At 44.6% G+C, this 22623-nt stretch overlaps 1 protein-coding gene across 1 annotated transcript; it reads left to right on the top strand.

The window, feature by feature from the left end:
- Window positions 1–30: 30 nt before the first annotated feature.
- RTRAF (RNA transcription, translation and transport factor) lies at window positions 31–22575 on the top strand. The gene is made up of 8 exons (XM_063439775.1): window positions 31–182; window positions 13120–13244; window positions 13541–13640; window positions 14270–14344; window positions 15269–15357; window positions 19950–20018; window positions 21124–21172; window positions 22163–22575. The coding sequence occupies exons 1-8, from the start codon at window positions 122–124 to the stop codon at window positions 22315–22317; spliced, it is 723 nt and encodes a 240-aa protein (XP_063295845.1). The 5' UTR covers window positions 31–121; the 3' UTR covers window positions 22318–22575.
- The last annotated feature ends 48 nt before the right edge of the window (window positions 22576–22623 follow it).

The following is a 22623-nucleotide window of genomic DNA, read 5'->3' as shown; positions in this document are numbered from 1 at the left end:
GCTGTGACTGGCTGACATGACGTTGGCGGACGGTGATTGGCGGGAGCTGCGGCTGCGCAGTGAGGGCTCCGGGGCTGTGAGTGCCAGCTGCTGGGGATCCGGTACCGGGCTCGGTGTCAGCATGTTCCGCAGGAAGCTCCAGGCCCTGGACTATCACAACCCCGCCGGCTTCAACTGTAAAGGTGGGTCCGCCCCCCCCCCCCGCTCTGTGTTACCGGGGCAACCGCTGCTCCCACAATGCACTGCGCACTCACTGTGACCTGTGACCCCAATACAGAGTGTCCCCCAATATATACTGCACCCCAACACAGCGTGTCCCCCAATATATACTGCACCCCAACACAGCGTGTCCCCCAATATATACTGCACCCCAACACAGCGTGTCCCCCAATATATACTGCACCCCAACACAGCGTGTCCCCCAATATATACTGCGCCCCAACACAGCGTGTCCCCCAATATATACTGCGCCCCAACACAGGGTGTCCCCCAATATATACTGCACCCCAACACAGCGTGTCCCCCAATATATACTGCACCCCAACACAGCGTGTCCCCCAATATATACTGCGCCCCAACACAGGGTGCCCCCCAATATATACTGCGCCCCAACACAGGGTGTCCCCCAATATATACTGCACCCCAACACAGCGTGTCCCCCAATATATACTGCACCCCAACACAGCGTGTCCCCCAATATATACTGCACCCCAACACAGCGTGTCCCCCAATATATACTGCGCCCCAACACAGCGTGTCCCCCAATATATACTGCGCCCCAACACAGCGTGTCCCCCAATATATACTGCGCCCCAACACAGGGTGTCCCCCAATATATACTGCACCCCAACACAGCGTGTCCCCCAATATATACTGCACCCCAACACCGCGTGTCCCCCAACACAGCGTGTCCCCCAATATATACTGCACCCCAACACAGGGTGTCCCCCAATATATACTGCACCCCAACACAGCGTGTCCCCCAATATATACTGCACCCCAACACAGCGTGTCCCCCAATATATACTGCACCCCAACACAGCGTGTCCCCCAATATATACTGCACCCCAACACAGCGTGTCCCCCAATATATACTGCACCCCAACACAGCGTGTCCCCCAATATATACTGCACCCCAACACATCGTGTCCCCCAATATATACTGTGCCCCAACACAGGGTGTCCCCCAATATATACTGCACCCCAACACAGCGTGTCCCCCAATATATACTGCACCCCAACACCGCGTGTCCCCCAACACAGCGTGTCCCCCAATATATACTGCACCCCAACACAGCGTGTCCCCCAATATATACTGCACCCCAACACAGCGTGTCCCCCAATATATACTGCACCCCAACACAGCGTGTCCCCCAATATATACTGCACCCCAACACAGCGTGTCCCCCAATATATACTGCACCCCAACACAGCGTGTCCCCAATATATACTGCACCCCAACACAGCGTGTCCCCCAATATATACTGCACCCCAACACAGCGTGTACCCCAATATATACTGCACCCCAACACAGCGTGTCCCCCAATATATACTGCACCCCAACACAGCGTGTCCCCCAATATATACTGCACCCCAACACAGCGTGTACCCCAATATATACTGCACCCCAACACAGCGTGTACCCCAATATATACTGCGCCCCAACACAGCGTGTCCCCCAATATATACTGCGCCCCAACACAGCGTGTCCCCCAATATATACTGCACCCCAACACAGCGTGTCCCCCAATATATACTGCACCCCAACACAGCGTGTCCCCCAATATATACTGCACCCCAACACAGCGTGTCCCCCAATATATACTGCACCCCAACACAGCGTGTCCCCCAATATATACTGCGCCCCAACACAGCGTGTCCCCCAATATATACTGCGCCCCAACACAGCGTGTCCCCCAATATATACTGCGCCCCAACACAGCGTGTCCCCCAATATATACTGCGCCCCAACACAGCGTGTCCCCCAATATATACTGCGCCCCAACACAGCGTGTCCCCCAATATATACTGCGCCCCAACACAGCGTGTCCCCCAATATATACTGCGCCCCAACACAGCGTGTCCCCCAATATATACTGCGCCCCAACACAGCGTGTCCCCCAATATATACTGCGCCCCAACACAGCGTGTCCCCCAATATATACTGCGCCCCAACACAGCGTGTCCCCCAATATATACTGCGCCCCAACACAGCGTGTCCCCCAATATATACTGCGCCCCAACACAGCGTGTCCCCCAATATATACTGCGCCCCAACACAGCGTGTCCCCCAATATATACTGCGCCCCAACACAGCGTGTCCCCCAATATATACTGCGCCCCAACACAGCGTGTACCCCAACACAGCGTGTACCCCAATATATACTGCGCCCCAACACAGCGTGTACCCCAATATATACTGCGCCCCAACACAGCGTGTACCCCAATATATACTGCGCCCAACACAGCGTGTCCCCCAATATATACTGCGCCCCAACACAGCGTGTCCCCCAATATATACTGCGCCCCAACACAGCGTGTCCCCAATATATACTGCACCCCAACACAGCGTGTCCCCCAATATATACTGGGCCCCAACACAGCGTGTCCCCCAATATATACTGGGCCCCAACACAGCGTGTCCCCCAATATATACTGGGCCCCAACACAGCGTGTACCCCAATATATACTGGGCCCCAACACAGCGTGTACCCCAATATATACTGGGCCCCAACACAGCGTGTACCCCAATATATACTGGGCCCCAACACAGCGTGTACCCCAATATATACTGGGCCCCAACACAGCGTGTACCCCAATATATACTGGGCCCCAACACAGCGTGTACCCCAATATATACTGGGCCCCAACACAGCGTGTACCCCAATATATACTGGGCCCCAACACAGCGTGTACCCCAATATATACTGGGCCCCAACACAGCGTGTACCCCAATATATACTGGGCCCCAACACAGCGTGTACCCCAATATATACTGCGCCCCAACACAGCGTGTACCCCAATATATACTGCGCCCCAACACAGCGTGTACCCCAATATATACTGTGCCCCAACACAGCGTGTCCCCCAATATATACTGCGCCCCAACACAGCGTGTACCCCAACACAGCGTGTACCCCAATATATACTGCGCCCCAACACAGCGTGTACCCCAATATATACTGCGCCCCAACACAGCGTGTACCCCAATATATACTGCGCCCCAACACAGCGTGTACCCCAATATATACTGCGCCCCAACACAGCGTGTACCCCAATATATACTGCGCCCCAACACAGCGTGTACCCCAATATATACTGCGCCCCAACACAGCGTGTACCCCAATATATACTGCGCCCCAACACAGCGTGTACCCCAATATATACTGCGCCCCAACACAGCGTGTACCCCAATATATACTGCGCCCCAACACAGCGTGTACCCCAATATATACTGCGCCCCAACACAGCGTGTACCCCAATATATACTGCGCCCCAACACAGCGTGTACCCCAATATATACTGCGCCCCAACACAGCGTGTCCCCAATATATACTGCGCCCCAACACCGCGTGCCCCCAATATATACTGCGCCCCAACACCGCGTGTCCCCCAATATATACTGCGCCCCAACACCGCGTGTCCCCCAATATATACTGCGCCCCAACACCGCGTGTCCCCCTATATATACTGCACCCCAACACCGCGTGTCCCCCAATATATACTGCACCCCAACACCGCGTGTCCCCAATATATACTGCACCCCAACACTGCGTGTCCCCCAATATATACTGCACCCCAACACTGCGTGTCCCCCAATATATACTGCACCCCAACACTGCGTGTCCCCCAATATATACTGCACCCCAACACCGCGTGTCCCCAATATATACTGCACCCCAACACCGCGTGTCCCCAATATATACTGCACCCCAACACCGCGTGTCCCCAATATATACTGCACCCCAACACCGCGTGTCCCCAATATATACTGCACCCCAACACTGCGTGTCCCCCAATATATACTGCACCCTAACACCGCGTGTCCCGCAACACCGCGTGTACCCCCAATATTTACTGCACCCCAGTACAGCGTGTACCCCAATATATACTGTACCCCAATACAGCGTGTACCCAATACAGCGTGGACCCCAATACTGAACCCCAATACTGCTCTCCTTCTTCAATCACTTGGTCTCTGTGACTCTGTCCTCTCTTGGTTTTCCTCTTATCTCTCCCAACGCTCATTCAGTGTCTCCTTTTCTAACGATACCTCCTCCCCTCGTCCTGTCTCGGTTTGAGTCCCCCAAGGCTCTATCCTTGGTCCCCTTCTATTTTCTCTTTATACTGCCTCTCTTGGCAAACTAATTACCTCTTTTGGATTCCGCTACCACCTGTATGCTGATGACACCCAGATATCTCTCCTCCCTGGACCTCTCCCCTGCTATCATGCAACGTGTCACTGCTTGCCTTTCTTCCATCTCTGACTGGATGTCCTCCCGCTTTCTGAAACTCAATCTCTCTAAAACTGAGCTCCTTGTCTTTCCTCCTCCTAATACTGATCCTCCTTTTGCGCTTTCCCTTCAAGTTTGTGGTACCCAAATCAGTCCATCCTTGCAAGCGCGCTGTCTTGGCGTCATACTTGATTCTGGCCTCACCTTTGAGCCTCATATCCAGCATGTTGCCAAATCCTGTACATTCCATCTTAAAAACATAGCCCGCATCCGGCCCTTTTTTACTCAAGATGCTACCAAGGAGCTTGTCCATGCTCTAGTAATTTCCTGCATGGATTATTGTAACCCTCTCCTGATTGGTCTTCCCAAAAGCCGTACTGCACCGCTACAGTCCGTAATGAACGCTGCTGCTAGATTGATTTTCCTCTCTAGTCGTTTCTCTCACCCCTCTGTCAGTCCTTACATTGGCTTCCTGTATGCTATAGGAGTCAATTCAAGGTACTAATTCACACCTATAAAGCACTGAACAACTCTAGCCCCTCTTATATCTCCTCACAGATCCATAGGTACGTCCCTTCTCGGTCTCTCCGCTCTGCCCGTGACCACCTCCTGTCCGCTGCCCGCACCCGTACGGCCAACTCGCGCTTGCAGGACTTCTCGCGGGCGGCTCCCTTCCTATGGAATAGCCTGCCTTCCGCCATCAGACTCTCCCCTAGTCTTGCATCTTTTAAGAAGTGCCTTAAAACCCATCTCTTTAGGAAAGCTTATCGCCTCCCAGAGTAACCTCTACCTCACATACCTGTCTCTTGCCCTCTCCTAAAGGGCAGCCCACCTTATTTGATTGCAAATTCCTGTCCTAATGTGTTTTACACCCCACCTCCTATAGAATGTAAGCGCGATTGAGCAGGGTCCTCTTCAACCTATCGTTCCTGTAAGTTTTTTTTTTTTTTTTTGGTAATTGCTATTTATAGTTAAATCCCCCTCTCCTAATATTGTAAAGCGCTACGGAATCTGTTGGCGCTATATAAATGGCAATAATAATAATACTGAACCCCCAACACCATGTGTACCCCGAATACTGCACTCCAACACCATGTGTACCCCGAATACTGCACCCCAACACCATGTGTACCCCGAATACTGCACCCCAACACCATGTGTACCCCGAATACTGCACCCCAACACCATGTGTACCCCGAATACTGCACCCCAACACCATGTGTACCCCGAATACTGCACCCCAACACCATGTGTACCCCGAATACTGCACCCCAACACCATGTGTACCCCGAATACTGCACCCCAACACCATGTGTACCCCGAATACTGCACCCCAACACCATGTGTACCCCGAATACTGCACCCCAACACCATGTGTACCCCGAATACTGCACCCCAACACCATGTGTACCCCGAATACTGCACCCCAACACCATGTGTACCCCGAATACTGCACCACCCATACTCCTGATATATACTGAACCCCAACACAATGTATACCCCGAATACTCTAATATATATACTGAACCCCAACACAATGTGTACCCCGAATACTCTAATATATATACTGAACCCCAACACAATGTGTACCCCGAATACTCTAATATATATACTGAACCCCAACACAATGTGTACCCCGAATACTCTAATATATATACTGAACCCCAACACAATGTGTACCCCGAATACTCTAATATATATATACTGAACCCCAACACAATGTGTACCCCGTATACTCTAATATATATATACTGAACCCCAACACAATGTGTACCCCGAATACTCTAATATATACTAGAGTATCAATACAGTAATACAGTATCAATACAGCCTGAACCCCAATATATACTGAACCTTAAAGGGACACTATAGGCACCCAGACCACTTTAGCTCATTGAGTTTTGGGTACACAGGCTTTTTTACCTCCTCCAAAAAAAAAATTAAATAATCTTCACATGCGGTTTTCTTATCCCTCTTTTTTGTTTTGTTTTTTATATTTCCCCCTCCCCTCCCCCTGTTTCTTCCTACCCTTACCCAGACCCTCTGTGTGTCTTCCCCAGCCCCTCTCCATAAATGAAGCTAATTACAGCCTGGCACTGGGTCTATTCTATTGTATACAGCTTGGTCTCTGATACCAGGGATTGTAATGGAGTTAGAGTCTGGCACTCGGTCTATTATATTGTATACAGCCTGGCACTGCGTCTATTATATTATATACAGCCTGGTCTCTGATACCAGGGATTGTAATGGAGCCCATTCTAGCCTGGCACTGTGTATATTATATACAGCCTGGCACTGGGTCTATTATATTTTATACAGCCTGGTCTCTAGTTAGCTCCATTACATTCCCTGGTAGCTCCATTACATTCCCTGGTGGCACCTTGTCTATTATATTCTATACAGTCTGGCACTCGGTCTATTATATTATATACAGTATATATTATATTATATTATATACAGCCTGGTCTCTGATACCAGGGATTGTAACGGAGCCCATTATAGCCTGGCACTGGGTCTATTATATTATATACAGCCTGGTCTCTGATACCATGGGTTGTAACAGAGCCTATTCTAGCCTGGCACTGGGTCTATTATATTATATACAGCCTGGTCTCAGATACCAGGGATTGTAACGGAGCCCATTATAGCCTGGCACTGGGTCTATTATATTATACACAGCCTGGCACTGGGTCTATTATATTATATGCAGCCTGGCACTGGGTCTATTATATTATACGCAGCCTGGCACTGAGTCTATTATATTATATACAGCCTGGCACTGGGTCTATTATATTATACACAGCCTGGCAATGGGTCTATTATATTATATACAGCCTGGCAATGGGTCTATTATATTATCCACAGCCTGGCACTGGGTCTATTATATTATCCACAGCCTGGCACTGGGTCTATTATATTATCCACAGCCTGGCACTGGGTCTATTATATTATCCACAGCCTGGCACTGGGTCTATTATATTATCCACAGCCTGGCACTGGGTCTATTATATTATCCACAGCCTGGCACTGGGTCTATTATATTATCCACAGCCTGGCACTGGGTCTATTATATTATCCACAGCCTGGCACTGGGTCTATTATATTATCCACAGCCTGGCACTGGGTCTATTATATTATCCACAGCCTGGCACTGGGTCTATTATATTATCCACAGCCTGGCACTGGGTCTATTATATTATCCACAGCCTGGCACTGGGTCTATTATATTATCCACAGCCTGGCACTGGGTCTATTATATTATCCACAGCCTGGCACTGGGTCTATTATATTATCCACAGCCTGGCACTGGGTCTATTATATTATCCACAGCCTGGCACTGGGTCTATTATATTATCCACAGCCTGGCACTGGGTCTATTATATTATCCACAGCCTGGCACTGGGTCTATTATATTATCCACAGCCTGGCACTGGGTCTATTATATTATCCACAGCCTGGCACTGGGTCTATTATATTATCCACAGCCTGGCACTGGGTCTATTATATTATCCACAGCCTGGCACTGGGTCTATTATATTATCCACAGCCTGGCACTGGGTCTATTATATTATCCACAGCCTGGCACTGGGTCTATTATATTATCCACAGCCTGGCACTGGGTCTATTATATTATCCACAGCCTGGCACTGGGTCTATTATATTATCCACAGCCTGGCACTGGGTCTATTATATTATCCACAGCCTGGCACTGGGTCTATTATATTATCCACAGCCTGGCACTGGGTCTATTATATTATACACAGCCTGGCAATGGGTCTATTATATTATACACAGCCTGGCAATGGGTCTATTATATTATACACAGCCTGGCAATGGGTCTATTATATTATACACAGCCTGGCAATGGGTCTATTATATTATACACAGCCTGGCAATGGGGCTATTATATTATACACAGCCTGGCAATGGGGCTATTATATTATATACAGCCTGGCACTGGGTCTATTATATTATATACAGCCTGGCAATGGGGCTATTATATTATACACAGCCTGGCAATGGGGCTATTATATTATACACAGCCTGGCAATGGGTCTATTATATTATACACAGCCTGGCAATGGGTCTATTATATTATATTATACACAGCCTGGCAATGGGTCTATTATATTATCCACAGCCTGGCAATGGGTCTATTATATTATATACAGCCTGGCAATGGGTCTATTATATTATATACAGCCTGGCAATGGGGCTATTATATTATACACAGCCTGGCACTGGGTCTATTATATTATACACAGCCTGGCAATGGGGCTATTATATTATACACAGCCTGGCAATGGGGCTATTATATTATACACAGCCTGGCAATGGGGCTATTATATTATACACAGCCTGGCAATGGGGCTATTATATTATACACAGCCTGGCAATGGGGCTATTATATTATACACAGCCTGGCAATGGGGCTATTATATTATACACAGCCTGGCAATGGGGCTATTATATTATACACAGCCTGGCAATGGGGCTATTATATTATACACAGCCTGGCAATGGGGCTATTATATTATACACAGCCTGGCAATGGGGCTATTATATTATACACAGCCTGGCAATGGGGCTATTATATTATACACAGCCTGGCAATGGGGCTATTATATTATACACAGCCTGGCAATGGGGCTATTATATTATACACAGCCTGGCAATGGGGCTATTATATTATACACAGCCTGGCAATGGGGCTATTATATTATACACAGCCTGGCAATGGGGCTATTATATTATACACAGCCTGGCAATGGGGCTATTATATTATACACAGCCTGGCAATGGGGCTATTATATTATACACAGCCTGGCAATGGGGCTATTATATTATACACAGCCTGGCAATGGGGCTATTATATTATACACAGCCTGGCAATGGGTCTATTATATTATACACAGCCTGGCAATGGGTCTATTATATTATACACAGCCTGGCAATGGGTCTATTATATTATACACAGCCTGGCAATGGGTCTATTATATTATCCACAGCCTGGCAATGGGTCTATTATATTATACACAGCCTGGCACTGGGTCTATTATATTATACACAGCCTGGCACTGGGTCTATTATATTATACACAGCCTGGCACTGGGTCTATTATATTATACACAGCCTGGCAATGGGTCTATTATATTATACACAGCCTGGCAATGGGTCTATTATATTATATACAGCCTGGCAATGGGTCTATTATATTATACACAGCCTGGCAATGGGTCTATTATATTATACACAGCCTGGCAATGGGTCTATTATATTATACACAGCCTGGCAATGGGTCTATTATATTATATACAGCCTGGCAATGGGTCTATTATATTATATACAGCCTGGCAATGGGTCTATTATATTATATACAGCCTGGCAATGGGTCTATTATATTATATACAGCCTGGCACTGGGTCTATTATATTATATACAGCCTGGCACTGGGTCTATTATATTATATACAGCCTGGCAATGGGGCTATTATATTATATACAGCCTGGCACTGGGTCTATTATATTATCCACAGCCTGGCACTGGGTCTATTATATTATCCACAGCCTGGCACTGGGTCTATTATATTATCCACAGCCTGGCACTGGGTCTATTATATTATCCACAGCCTGGCACTGGGTCTATTATATTATCCACAGCCTGGCAATTGGTCTATTATATTATATACAGTCTGGCAATGGGACTATTATATTATATACAGTCTGGCAATGGGACTATTATATTATATACAGCCTGGCACTGGGTCTATTATATTATCCACAGCCTGGCACTGGGTCTATTATATTATCCACAGCCTGGCACTGGGTCTATTATATTATCCACAGCCTGGCACTGGGTCTATTATATTATACACAGCCTGGCACTGGGTCTATTATATTATACACAGCCTGGCACTGGGTCTATTATATTATACACAGCCTGGCACTGGGTCTATTATATTATACACAGCCTGGCAATGGGTCTATTATATTATACACAGCCTGTCACTGGGTCTATTATATTATACACAGCCTGGTCTCTGCTACCAGGGAATGTAATAGAGCAAATTAAAGTCCGGCATTGGGTCTCTTAAAGTGTCTAAGAGGAGACGCGAAATGCATTCAGTGTTTCTTTATTTTGTTTTTTGTTTTCTCCCCTTTTTACCCAGTAATTTATACAAACTTTTCTGTTGCCTTTTTGGGGAAACGTCCCATGTAACCTGTATCTTAATGAAATGTTTTTCTCATGTATTGATTTTGAAAGATTTTCTGATTGTGGCATATGTGCACTAAGTGCAATATAGCGATTCTACGGATGATGGGTATTGTAATCCACTACTAACTGTTTTAGGGAATCAACTAAATGAATATTCTGGGCCAAAACCGAAAATTCAGGATGCCCTTAACCAAAAAAGACCGTTTTCCCCAAATAATTTTAAATAGTTTTTTTTTTCTATAATTTTATTATATTTTGACTTTTTGTAATTGTCTTCAACTTACAGTGAATTTCATATTTTAGGCCATAATAACTAAACGAGGAGAAAAAAAACCAAACCAACCAATTTTTAGTTTGGCAAATTTGGCCTAAAATAAGAAAATCAGTTTCATTTCACTTCCGCAGCAGGTTCTACATATGCTGTCCAGGTTTGGCCCTCTGACCCCCACTGCTGCTCTCCTCCCCCAGGCCAGCAGGGGACAGGCTGCCGTTTCCCACATAGACAGGTATTTTCACCCCCCAGTTGAGGTTGCGGCTTCCGGGGATGTCTGGTGGGGTGGTCACCCAGTGCTGGGACAGGTCCCCCGAGGAGCTGAATGACTATGCCAGGAAACCGATCTGGTAGTCCTCACCTAGGTGGCTCCCCGATACCCCGGGGCAGCCGAAATGTTGGTGCATCCCTAGCGTTTTTATATCATGTTATATGTACTCTGGGAAAATAAGTATTCTAAAGACATGCACAGATTGCTATATTCACATCCTCCACATGGTGGCATCATTGAGCCAACATAGTAGGGCATAGTGTTAAGTGACCTTAGGCCCTAGTTGTCAGTATATTTTGATGAACATTTTAAAGCTGCCTTTCATTATTTAGTTTGATTATGGGGCTGTTGGTTTAAAGTGGCGCGCTGTCGCTGTCTGTGGCCTAATTGGCAAAGACCTCAGATTGTGACATCACCAGTGGCTTGGGCGGGAAGGAAAGGTGAGGTTTACTGAACCCTGTTCCTCGCAGACTTGCCATCTTTTCTGGATAGTTAGTTCTCTCCTGCTCCTGACCCTTTATTGAGCCAAGATCAGTACAGCATTGTATTAAAGGATCCCTCCAAGTACCATAACCACTACAGCTGGTTTGTAAACCAGGCTCGGTGCCTTGATTTGCAGAGCTTCCCATTGTACATGCATTTTTCTGTAGCTCAGATCTATCAACACAAAGAAATCTCAGTCCATGTTTTGCGTGTGGAGTATTCACATCACCTGCACACACAATTTATCTAAATGTAATTTATAAAAATCTCATCCGTTAAAACCCAGTTTCAGAATGAGTGCATGGTACACTCTGCTCCATAAACTTTGCAAGAAGTGGTTATGGTACTTGTAGGAATACTGTAAAGGAAAACTTTATCCATCCATACATATATTTTAACACTTACTAGTGGCAAACAAGTGCTAAAACTGACCATTTAGCCCACCTCTTGTTACTGCTCGGTATTGTCTAAACAATGTCTTCTCATAGTCTTATGGTTAAGAAATGTGTGTGTTAAAGGAAGTGTCACTTCTATGGGAATTACACCGTTAAATAAAACCATAGAAAGTTACCTATGACTTGTACTAAAGGAATACTATAGTGTCAGGATTACAAACTTGTATTCCTGAGACCATAGTCCTAGAGTGGCTGTTTGTCATAGTAAAAAAGGTGATTTTAATCCCCTTGTCTCACATGCCAGTCTCGCCGCAGCTGGTCCTGCCTCCGTGACTGAGATCATCGGTCTTGAAGATCTCAGCTAATCCATTGCTTTCCTTAGGAAAGCATTGGGAGGCTCTTGTGCATGTGTGGTAAACCGGCACTCTGCTCCAATCAGAATCAGTGCATCTGATGGGGAACGTTCAGGGCCAAATCTAATCATAGAGATGCAATGAATTAGTGCATCACTATGAGGAAGGTCCTCCAAGAGAGGGTGGAGACACTGAATGTCAGTCACACTGTGCAGCACTGCCACAGGAAGCACCTCTAGCAGCCATCGGAGGAGTGGCCAGTGGGGGTATGCCCAGGCTGTAATGTAAACACTGCATTTTCTCAGAAACAAACCGTGCTTACAGCAAAAAGCCTGCAGGGACAGGATGCCCTCACCAAACTATAGTGTCCCTTTAATTTAATTTCTCACACCTCACAAATGCATATTTATTTAATACAAGGATCACTAAATCTAATATTAATAATCCTAAGAAGCTGTTATTTAGTAAATACGGTGATTACATAGCTGGCTTCCCCGGGGCATTGATGCAGGGTGCTTATAAATGTTTCTCAGAAATGAAACCACTTAAAGAATAGATAAATGTACGGACTATCCAGTGATCTCACACCTTCCCTTACTAATACACTGTAGCATTATATATTCACAATAAGTGTATTTTGCCCAAAACATCCTGATTTGTAACATTTCATTTTCAGATGAAACAGAGTTTCGAAACTTCATTGTTTGGTTAGAAGATCAGAAAATTCGACACTACAAGATCGAAGAGCGGGGTAATTTGAGAAATATACATAGCAGCGAATGGCCCCGCCACTATGACAAGGTATATAGTATAGTAAAAAAAACAACCAAAAACCTATTTCTCTGCATATTTTTCTAATTTATTTACTTGGCCGTTTGTGTTATGTTTTTGTTCCACTGAATACCAAATTCTATGATTTAAAATCTGATTTGCAAGATCCAGGCTTGATTTTTCAGTTTCCTGTGCTATAAATCTAACCTATTCCAGTCTGCATTTGGTTCCGTTCTCCTGAATTCTTAGTATATAAAATAATTGGAATACATTACTAGATTTGTACATGTTTTATTATTTACTATAAATGTTTTTTTATATTTCAGTACGTGCAGGATGTAAATGCTCCCTTCAAAGCAGAGGAACGTCAAGAAACCATTGATTGGCTCCTGGGTCTGGCTGTGCGTCTAGAATATGGTGATAATGGTATGTTGAGCGATGGGTGAAATATTTTTGCATAAAAAAATATTGCAAAACAGCATTTCTGTATTTGCCCATCACAGTTGATGGACCATAAGGAGTGGTTTTACAATTATTATTAATTTTTTTTTTTTTTAAATACATGTTTCAGCTTGGCCATTATTGATCTAAAAGTGTGCAATTTCCTTAACATTTCTCTGCGTCGAATAAAACCTCTCTCTCTATATCTATATCTGCGAGAAATATATATATATATATATATATTCAGCTTCCTCCCAGGGCTCTCTGCAGGGCAAGGTGAAATATGGGGCCCTGTGACAGGGAGGGGTGTGAAGACACGGGAGTTGCATGCACATGTGTGTGAACTCTGCTCATGTTTTGCTTGTAGGAACCCCTTGCGTGTTTCCTTTTTAAAATTAAGCGCAGCTCCCCTCATCCCACCTTTACGTTTAATACGACAAAGCTGTGCGGTGGCTCAAAAATCCCAAACTCAACAAAAAGAGAAATGTATTAATCCTTGCACCTGCGCCTTGTCCATAGTTTGTTTAAAACTTTGCATAAATTGTGTTTTGATAATTTGTGTATGAACTGTTTGAATGCTGGGATTCTAGATTTTCTTTCCTTTTTATTCACAGCTTCCAAGTATCAGAATGCAAAGCCTCTCGGTACAGAAAATTCAAAGCCTTCGGAGCCACTCATTAATCTGGATGGTAAGAGAAACACATCACTGATATCCTCTTAATGGATGTGAGTTTGCGTGACGTTCAGCATTCCTGTGTGTATTATGTTGTGTGGCTAACAGTCGGTGTAGTGTGTAATGTAACGTTTTTAGGTGTTTAGATCTAAATATGCGATGTTCCAATGAGACACTGTGATATTTATTTACCAAAGACTATACAGATTGGCCAACCGGCCAGAGGCATTGTCACCAGATGTTCCCTACTGTTTAATCGAGTTCTATTTCATTTCCTGTACAAACTGCTGAAATGAAATAATCTCGCATGTTGAAATGTTGCCACCCGTGCCGTTGAAAGATCTATGCTGACGACAAAAGCTCTTAATCCTTTTGGCTGGAATTCAAATAACATACATATTAACCTAATTACCCCATATTTCTTGTGATATTCAATAAAGGATTACTCAAAACAAGGGCTTTAAAAGAAATTACATTAAAAAGAATAGAGCATATTCCTGGTAAACTATTAATTGGAATCTGCTCAATATGTGCCTCATCAGACAATGGGGAGCCAATAAAACATGGGGTCCTGACAAAGAGAGGTTAACAACCTGTTTATGGGACACTTGCTTATTGTTGTGTTCTATGTGTAAAGCTGTACTGAATGCCGTGGCTAGACCAGGGCTGCCCAATAGGTATATCCCCAGATGTTGTAGAACTGTAACTCCATTGATGCTTTGCATGCATTTAGAGTGACACTGCATCATGGGAGTTGTAGTTCCACAATATCTTGGGATCTACCTATTGGGCAGCCCTGTTCTAGACAATTAAGCAAATTAAGATTCTACACAAAAAAATGTGTTTAACGAGACACCATGTCTGCCGAACTTTACAAGGAATCGGCAGTGAGTGTGCGGATCTATCCTTAACCTGCGTCTTGATTTCTCTTTTAATGTAGTGAGTAATCCAGACTTTAAAGCTGGGGTCACAGCTCTGGCGAACCTCCTGCAAATACAGCGACATGACGACTACCTTGTCATGCTGAAAGTAAGTGGTTTCCCTTTCCTATATCAAGATTTGTGTTTGATGTTCCTTTATGTGAATATTATGCCAGTTTGGTGAGCAGATCCCATCGTTGTAGATTTGTAGGTTCTGTTCCTGGCTATACAGATGACTAACGTGAAATGAAAGATTTCTGCTTTTAGAAACCTGTCTATATAGAGATCAATTTATAATTCTTACTGTTTAAGTGTAATTAGGTGCTGAAAGCTACGGAAGCAATTTTCTGCAGGCTAAATAAATTGCAAATCGTGTTAACAAAATAATTTATAAATCAGTTTTAGTAAAAGTTTGCGCTAACAGAATATTCATCTCCCTCTGCAGTGAGCCACATGGAATAGATATGTATTTTGATGGGTATTTTGTTTTATTTTAATCGTATTTGGGTGTTTAGGGAAACCAAGAGAATTTAGCTATTGATTGCTTTATTAATATAAGCGTGAGCCACTAGTCTGCTGTCTAAAATGGTTATTTTAGGCAGCCCCCCCCCCAGTATATTTTTATTTAGGGCAATATTAATTTGTAATTAAATTATCTTTCCCTCCATCTCGTGCTCTGAGACCTTGTGTAGATTCCTGAAACCAGGTTTTGATTGTTTCCTCCTTTTAGCGATTGTGCTTGGATTGGAGGTGAAACGTTTGTAAATATGTTAAAAGATTACCGAGACACCATGTCTGTGAGAAAGTATCAATGATGATCAGCTTGTATCACAATACCTGTGCACTCAGTTCTTAAGCAGAGGATGGAGAAACCTGGCTGAATTGTCCCTTTCACTGAGCCAAACCTTTCTCCCAATTCCTCTGTCGTTGGTCGGTTTTCCAAATTTTTATATCTTTTCTTGATAATCTTTGTGAGACATTCCCAAAGATCCAATCCATCACACTTTAATGGCGATCTTAAAGTTCATTTTTAAAGCCTGTCGAGTCTTTTGGATTTCCTATCCATAAAACGTTAAAAGGGCGCTGTAAGCAGCATGTACTGCCATAGCTTACGGTAGTGATTATGGTGGGGGATGCCGTCTCACCAGGTTTAGTCAAACCTTTCTTTTCCTTTTTCTTTTTTCTCTGAGTCCTTTGATCAAAAACATGGGTGGTTCTCCAGCTCCTTAAGCCCTGCTCTTCAGATACTGATTTCCTTGTTATTGAGAGCATGAACTTGCAGTGGTTGGCTCGAGGCACCGTTCTATTGCAGGACTCTGACCTGCTGAGTGAGCTAAATTCCCATTTGAAAGAATTAATGGTGATTTGAGTGTTCGTGTCGCAGTAATAAATAATACTGTAGTACAGCACTCACATCCATTGAGCCATTACACGGACATCAGTGGCTGAGGGGGATGGCTTACTGTACTGGGACTACACATCTTCTAGAGGATAACCACACCATATCTATTAAAACTAGTTGTAGTAATTATGGTGCTTAGTGTCCCTCTAAAAACATGTCCTCACAATCTGGTTCCTAGTGACTCTGTGCCCAATGAACGCCCTGCTTATTGGGTGTTGGTAGCGCTGGGCGCCCTGCGTATTGGGTGTTGGTAGCGCTGGGCGCCCTGCGTATTGGGTGTTGGTAGCGCTGGGCGCCCTGCGTATTGGGTGTTGGTAGCGCTGGGCGCCCTGCGTATTGGGTGTTGGTAGCGCTGGGCGCCCTGCGTATTGGGTGTTGGTAGCGCTGGGCGCCCTGCGTATTGGGTGTTGGTAGCGCTGGGCGCCCTGCGTATTGGGTGTTGGTAGCGCTGGGCGCCCTGCGTATTGGGTGTTGGTAGCGCTGAGCGCCCTGCGTATTGGGTGTTGGTAGCGCTGGGCGCCCTGCGTATTGGGTGTTGGTAGCGCTGAGCGCCCTGCGTATTGGGTGTTGGTAGCGCTGAGCGTCCTGCGTATTGGGTGTTGGTAGCGCTGAGCGCCCTGCGTATTGGGTGTTGGTAGCGCTGAGCGCCCTGCGTATTGGGTGTTGGTAGCGCTGAGCGCCCTGCGTATTGGGTGTTGGTAGCGCTGAGCGCCCTGCGTATTGGGTGTTGGTAGCGCTGAGCGCCCTGCGTATTGGGTGTTGGTAGCGCTGAGCGCCCTGCGTATTGGGTGTTGGTAGCGCTGAGCGCCCTGCGTATTGGGTGTTGGTAGCGCTGAGCGCCCTGCGTATTGGGTGTTGGTAGCGCTGAGCGCCCTGCGTATTGGGTGTTGGTAGCGCTGAGCGCCCTGCGTATTGGGTGTTGGTAGCGCTGAGCGCCCTGCGTATTGGGTGTTTGTAGCGCTGAGCGCCCTGCAGATTGGGTGTTGGTAGCGCTGAGCGCCCTGCGTATTGGGTGTTGGTAGCGCTGGGCGCCCTGCGTATTGGGTGTTGGTAGCGCTGGGCGCCCTGCGTATTGGGTGTTGGTAGCGCTGGGCGCCCTGCGTATTGGGTGTTGGTAGCGCTGGGCGCCCTGCGTATTGGGTGTTGGTAGCGCTGGGCGCCCTGCTTATTGGGTGTTGGTAGCGCTGGGCGCCCTGCTTATTGGGTGTTGGTAGCGCTGGGCGCCCTGCTTATTGGGTGTTGGTAGCGCTGGGCGCCCTGCTTATTGGGTGTTGGTAGCGCTGGGCGCCCTGCTTATTGGGTGTTGGTAGCGCTGGGCACCCTGCTTATTGGGTGTTGGTAGCGCTGAGCGCCCTGCGTATTGGGTGTTGGTAATGCGGCCAGTTTGTCACCTTTTATTTTTTTAATAAGTTCCAGTGTTTGGTCCTTTTTTTAAAGGGTTAACATGCTTTGTAGCTGCTTATTAGGTGTGAGTAATGTTTTTCATCTCCTCTACCACAATAACCCCGAACAATCCAGTATGAAGTACTTACGAAGGTCAGATTATTTTAAGGAGTGCTTCCTTCCCATCCTCGATTCACTGTTTTGTCTTTAAATTTTTCCATTTCAGATTGTTTTTTCCTCTCAGCCATTCTGTCTCTCCCAACCCCCCACACACCCCAATTGTTTGTTTCCTTGCTTTATATGGCTGTGCTACATGTTGGCGTGTCACCCTCTGCTGATCAGACAGGAAACAAACCTTTCCGAGTTATAAATAAGATGTAGACATAGGCCATAGACAGGTTAGCGTCTCTATTTATGGTTCGAGAAGCTTTATAAATCATACCTCAGCTGCACTCCAGGGATCAGAACTGCCATCTTCCCATGGTACCCCGTGTGGAGGATATTTATATACAGGGCTCAAAATTGCACTAGCCATTGGCAAATGGAAATGTAGCCTTAGTGAGTGTGCCATGGACTCCCCAGGCTTTCAGCGGCTAGTAGTGTAGAGGTTAACTTTTTTTTTTTTTAATTCTTTATTTTTGTTGTGCGTAAGCTTATAACATTCGCATGTGAGGTACCCCAAAGGTAATCCTCTAGCGCATTTAAACAGTTACACAGAGGTACATGTTAGAACAAGCACATTTTTTGTTTAGGCTATAAACAGTATGGATTTACGCTTCTAAGGTATTGTCATAATAAAACATAAACTTGTTAACGATAGAACGTTGATTTTAATGTTGCTTTGTACGCAGGCTTGGTTAGTGCGTGTGGTAGTCTAGTATCGACTTATGTAATGCATGTATTCAATGCTATGTAAGAAATCAGGCTAGTATGGTTACGCTTTGTATTGGTCATATTTAGTGGAGGCATATAGGCATCTCTCCTAGGTTTGTCAGGTGTTTGTACCCTAGCATTTAATAATCGTCGTGTGTCTATAGCATTGTTTAGTGGGACTTCGCTTAGATATCAGCGCGTTATATACATGCTAAACCATTGCGTTTGTGTGTAAGACACGAGTAATTACACAGGCTTAATAGGGTAGAGAGTATGCAATATATGTATTTCGCTATTCTGGTCTAAGCTATGATGTAGCAGAGAACAGTAAACAACGGTTATATCTGGTTTCCAATAAAAAAAAAAAAAAAAATACAAGCACAAAAATCATAATCATACGTGGCAGGTCAAAATGCTTGTTAGTTTCAAAGTCCATACGGGACCGGTTGTCCAGAGCCGCGGATCGGTAAGTCCATGGTACGCATGGTGAAACTGCCCTGCTACACAAGTGAGCAGTCAGCCCATGCCCTGGGTCGTGAAGCTTAGTGTGGGCAGGTGTGTACTCCGGGTGGTGCTGTCTCTGTGGGTGTTGGCGCGTACTTGCATCTTTGTTGGGATTGCTGTCAGGTTGAGAGGTTAACATTTTAATTGTAATATAGTGTTATGCATGTTAAGAGGTTAATACAGATTGTGGAATGCTGAATCTAATTTTGTATTCTTGATAATGGTGAAGGGAAGGAAGAGATTTACCCACATCCTCTCCCTCATTTGTGCTGCCATTTTATCCTCCTCAGATGAAGCGGCCATCTTTGTACTCTCGTTCAGGCACATGTTTTCTGTGAGCTTCTATGGTGCATTTCATATAAAGACACATGCCCCATCGGGTGTTGTTGAAGTCCTGCCTCTGGCCATATAACATTGCATACATAAAGCCAATTAGTATGTATTTGACGTTTTTTGTGAAATGCCAGCTAAGTAGGTGTGAATTTTCTGTACACTGGTCCTATTTAAAACTTATATATATATATATGTCTTAATTCAAGGCTATTCGAATTTTGGTCCAGGAACGTTTGTCCCCAGAAGCTATAGCCAAATCTAATAGCTCTAAAGAGGTATGTTTTGTTTTTCTACATGTGTAAATGAGTGCATTGTTGTGTAATTGCAGTCCATGTCTAGCTAACACATATTTACTTTCTGACCACATATAGCTCACAGATCAGCCTGTCCTGATCATTACACGATCTGTGTACTTTAAATTTGACAGTTCACATTGGTTGTTCCAGATGAGAAGAATTTCACAAATTCAGATTCTTCCAGATTTCTAAGGCTTATTCTCATTGAAAAAAAAAAAAAAAAAGTAAAGTCCAGTCATTGATATCCTGAAGAAATGCTAAATTTTGTTGTTGTGCAGAAACTAAAATGTCCTTTGTTCATATAAAATAGTCATCATGAAAATAGCATTTTCTCAAAAGACAACCTAAAACTAACCACTCCTGGGTTAACCCCCCAAATTGAGAATTTTAACAAAAGATTATTCCATTTGTTAGATAAATTCTTCTTATATCACGAACAAAAAGTGGTGTTAATTTATCACAGCTAAGTGTTTCTATAGAAAGGGAAATCGGCCAGTTTTGTGGTTAATTTTACATCATTATTGACTAACCCTGACATCATAGAGCAGGGACTGTGAACCATTTCACCTCACATGTTTGGGAGCTCAGCTTACTAAAGACTAAATGAATTGTAGATCAAACATTTGCCATGTCAGTGGTTAGTTATTACTGATCCCATAGACCATTTTTCAGGATTATTTTCTTATTTTTAGTTTAAGCACCAGTGATTATGTATAAATTGTCACATTCACATTTCCACTGATTGTGTGAATTTTGTCTAAAAATGTTACCCCGCGTTTCCTGTATTGCAACAAAAGTCTCTCGTACTTTTTGTTTAAACAAAAAAATAAATAAATTGAAAGATGCTTATCTGTCACAGAAAATCAGCTGGAGGAAAAATTGCACACACACAATTGGGGAGGGGGAGGAGGAGAAGGAGGAGGAGGGGGGGGGAACTAACAAAAATAGAAAGGCAAAATAACCTGATACCAGAGCAGCAGAAAGGAAATCTTTTGGTGCAAATAGGAAATGCTAAACGTGGCTAAGGAATATAAAATTTGGTTGACTTCAGTCTTTGATAATTTTTTTTACATTTTTTTTTTAGGGACTTCCTGTTACATTGGACAAACACGTGCTTGGATTCGACACCGGAGGTAACATTCTGCTTAATATCTCTAGGTGTCTGGGCTTTCTAGCTCTACTTAAAGGATTAAGTAAAATCTAATCAAAAGTATGGATGGTTGCTATAATTAAATTCAGCTAGGGGTGACAAGCCATAAAACCAACTGGGGTGTATTAACTAAACCGTGAATATAGCTGCATTATATCTCAAATTTTGAATTATCCACTTTTCCCAGTTTTGTTACTTCACCCTGTGTGTTTATTACATTTTTAAATACAGATTACAATTAAAGGGACACTCCAGGCACCCAGACCACTTCTGCCCATTGGAGTGGTCTGGGTGCCAACTCCCACTACCCTTGACCCGGCAAGTGTAATTATTGCAGTTTTCTAAAAACTGCAATAATCACCTTGCAGGGTTAACTCCACCTCTAGTGGCTGTCTACTAGACAGCCACTAGAGGTCACTTCCTCCTTCATAGCACAGATTGTGTGCTAGAGCGTCGCTGGACGACCTCCAGTGTTGCTAATTTCCTCATAGGAAAGCATTGAAAATATTTTTCAATGCTTTGCTATGGGGAGCGCTAATGTGCATGCACGGCCGGATCAGTCTCGCACACCGGCCGACTCAATGCCGAGGAGAAAGCGACGAGGGACATCGTCGCTGTCTCTGGTAAGTGACTGAAGGGGTTGTCACCCCTTCAGCAACTGGGGATTGGGGGGTGGGAGGGAGAGGGAACCTCCAGTGCCAGGAAAACTGATTGTTTTCCTGGCACTGGAGTTTTCCTTTAAAGATAAATGGACTACTGTCTTTTATTTTCTCAATTATATAAACTAAATATATATAATTTTAAAATAATAAATAAAAATTCTATCCTAGAGTCAGTTTGGTTAGGTGTGGGTTTTAAATGTAAGACTGAAACCTTCTTGAAATCCAGCCCTTTCTCTCCTGTCTGACTGGGCTGAGAGAAGTGATCTTTAACACGGCATGGACTTCAATCGGCCTCTTGTTGTTTTGAGCAGATGCAGTTTTAAATGACGCCGCCAGGATACTGCGCTTACTGCACGTTGAAGAACTGAGACAACTGCAGACCAAAATCAACGAAGCCATCGTGGCCGTGCAGGCCATCATTGCGGATCCCAAGACAGATCACAGATTGGGAAAAGTTGGGAGATGAAAAGCGCATCCTATCGTGTTTTCCCCCTACTGTAACAGAGATTAGACAAAGTGTGTGGCTGTGGTGGATTGCAGCATCCAGGATAAGAGTTTGTAGAGTACTTGCCAATCACATGAAATAAAGTACTCAGCCTGATTGTTAAGGAAACAGAAGGTAATTCTGTCATTTTGTTTTAATTTATGAAGCAGTGACTTTGTTTGTTTTTCTGTAAAACTGCATGCTTAATATAAAGGCACTTCCAAATCGCAAATTGGATTTCTTTTTATTTTTTTAACAAATCATAAATGCGCTTGAATTGGTAAAATA

Source organism: Pelobates fuscus, chromosome 13, assembly GCF_036172605.1.
Source record: "Pelobates fuscus isolate aPelFus1 chromosome 13, aPelFus1.pri, whole genome shotgun sequence".
NCBI lineage: Eukaryota > Metazoa > Chordata > Amphibia > Anura > Pelobatidae > Pelobates > Pelobates fuscus.
This window is presented reverse-complemented; position numbering and strand designations above follow the sequence as displayed.